At 41.9% G+C, this 1,612-nt stretch overlaps 1 protein-coding gene across 1 annotated transcript in view; it reads left to right on the top strand.

The window, feature by feature from the left end:
* The window catches only part of LOC102240914 (glycoprotein Xg-like), a gene marked incomplete at its 5' end in the record, with an annotated part of 17,814 nt that overhangs the window by 5,241 nt on the left and 10,961 nt on the right, over positions 1-1,612 (top strand). Inside the window, one exon of the mRNA XM_014538416.1 lies at positions 372-434. Within this exon, the coding sequence (XP_014393902.1) occupies positions 372-434 (63 nt within the window). The remainder of the gene's footprint in view (positions 1-371; positions 435-1,612) is intronic.

Below are 1,612 nucleotides of genomic sequence, written 5' to 3' on the forward strand. Positions count from 1 at the left end.
AAAAAAATATATTTTATTGATTATTTTTACAGAGAGGAAGGGAGAGGGATGGAGAGTTAGAAACATCGATGATGAGAGAGAAACATCGATCAGCCGCCTCCTGCACGCCCCCCACTGGGGATGTGCCCGCAACCGAGGTCCATGCCCTTGACCGGGAATCGAACCCGGGACCCTTCAGTCCGCAGGCTGACGCTCTATCCACTGAGCCACACCGGTCAGGGCAATATCTGGTTTTTAAAAGGGATGCTATGAACAGCCACTACGAATTCCCTATGACATTGTTCTGTGCATCGGACCGATCGATTGCGTGATTGGTTCGTCATTGGAGGGTGTCCTTAGCTTCCTATAATGACCTTTGCATTTGCCCACAGATATCTACCCGAGACCAAAGCCACCGCCCCCTCGGCCACAGCCTGGCTACCCCGACGGTGGAGGTAAGAACGGCGTCTACTGGGGCTCATTTCATTTTTGTCGTTGTTGTTAATCCTCAACTGGGGATATTTTCCCATTGATTTTTAGAGAGAGTGAGAGAGAGAGGGAAAGTCAGAGAGAAATATCGATGTGAGAGAAACACATTGATTGGTTGCCTCCTGCATGAGCCCCAACCAGGGTCCGGGCTGGAGAGGAGTACATGCCCTTGACTAGAATCGAACCCGGGACCCTTCGGTCCACAGGCCAACACTCTATCCACTGAAGCCAAACTGGCTAGGGCTGTGATAGCATCTTCAAGGTCAAGTTGTGGTTTGGATGTAAAAGCACTGGACTGAGGATTTATTTCTACTATAATTGCTGATTTATAAGCAAAGTGAAATGGCCATTTTTGATGCTATCTTTAAAGAGGATTTATTATCTTTTTCCTAGCCATTGAGTTTTTGTTTTGTTTTGTTTTGTTTTTTCACCCCATGCAAAGGATTTATTTTCTGCAATTGGGCTAAAATATGGCACTGCTGTGTATGGGGTGAGACAGCATACAAAAGGCACTGGCTGAGTTCAGTCCGTTCTCTAATTTGAGCCCAGGCCTTGACATGAGGGTCAGAAAATAATCTTTGAAACTCAGGGAAGTAGAATGAGTTTTGTTTGGAACTAGAAAAAGGGAGCATGAAAAAACAAAGGTCTACTGCGGAGCAGAACAAAAAACAAGCTATGAAGTGGAGCATCACTTATATTGAAAAGAAATAGTAACCCATTTGAGTGACTAATGTATCTTTTCAATGGAACCCTAATGGTTTCTTCTTTAGTATGGTTTTCTTCTGCTAATTTAAATTTTCCAAGGCTTTGTTTTACTAACTTGCTAGAAAAATTGCTATCAAATTGTTTGAAGAAGGTAACAGCACAATGAATGAGAGAATCAAACCACCAAAATTGAAATCTTGCCTCCACCAATTATTGACTGTATGTCCTTGGTCAAGTTATCTAACTTCTCTGTGCCTTAGTTTCCCCAACCATAAAAAAAGGAAAACAGCATGAGGATAGTATGAGAATTAAGTGAGATAATGAATGCAAATAGCTTAACAGAGTTTGAGATTGGAACTATGGGAAAGTGCTTAACAAATTATAGCTGTAATTTTATTATTATCAAATGTTTAATTATTTCTGTATACAGACAGTACTA

Source organism: Myotis brandtii, unplaced genomic scaffold, assembly GCF_000412655.1.
Source record: "Myotis brandtii unplaced genomic scaffold, ASM41265v1 scaffold1904, whole genome shotgun sequence".
Taxonomy (NCBI): Eukaryota; Metazoa; Chordata; class Mammalia; order Chiroptera; family Vespertilionidae; genus Myotis; species Myotis brandtii.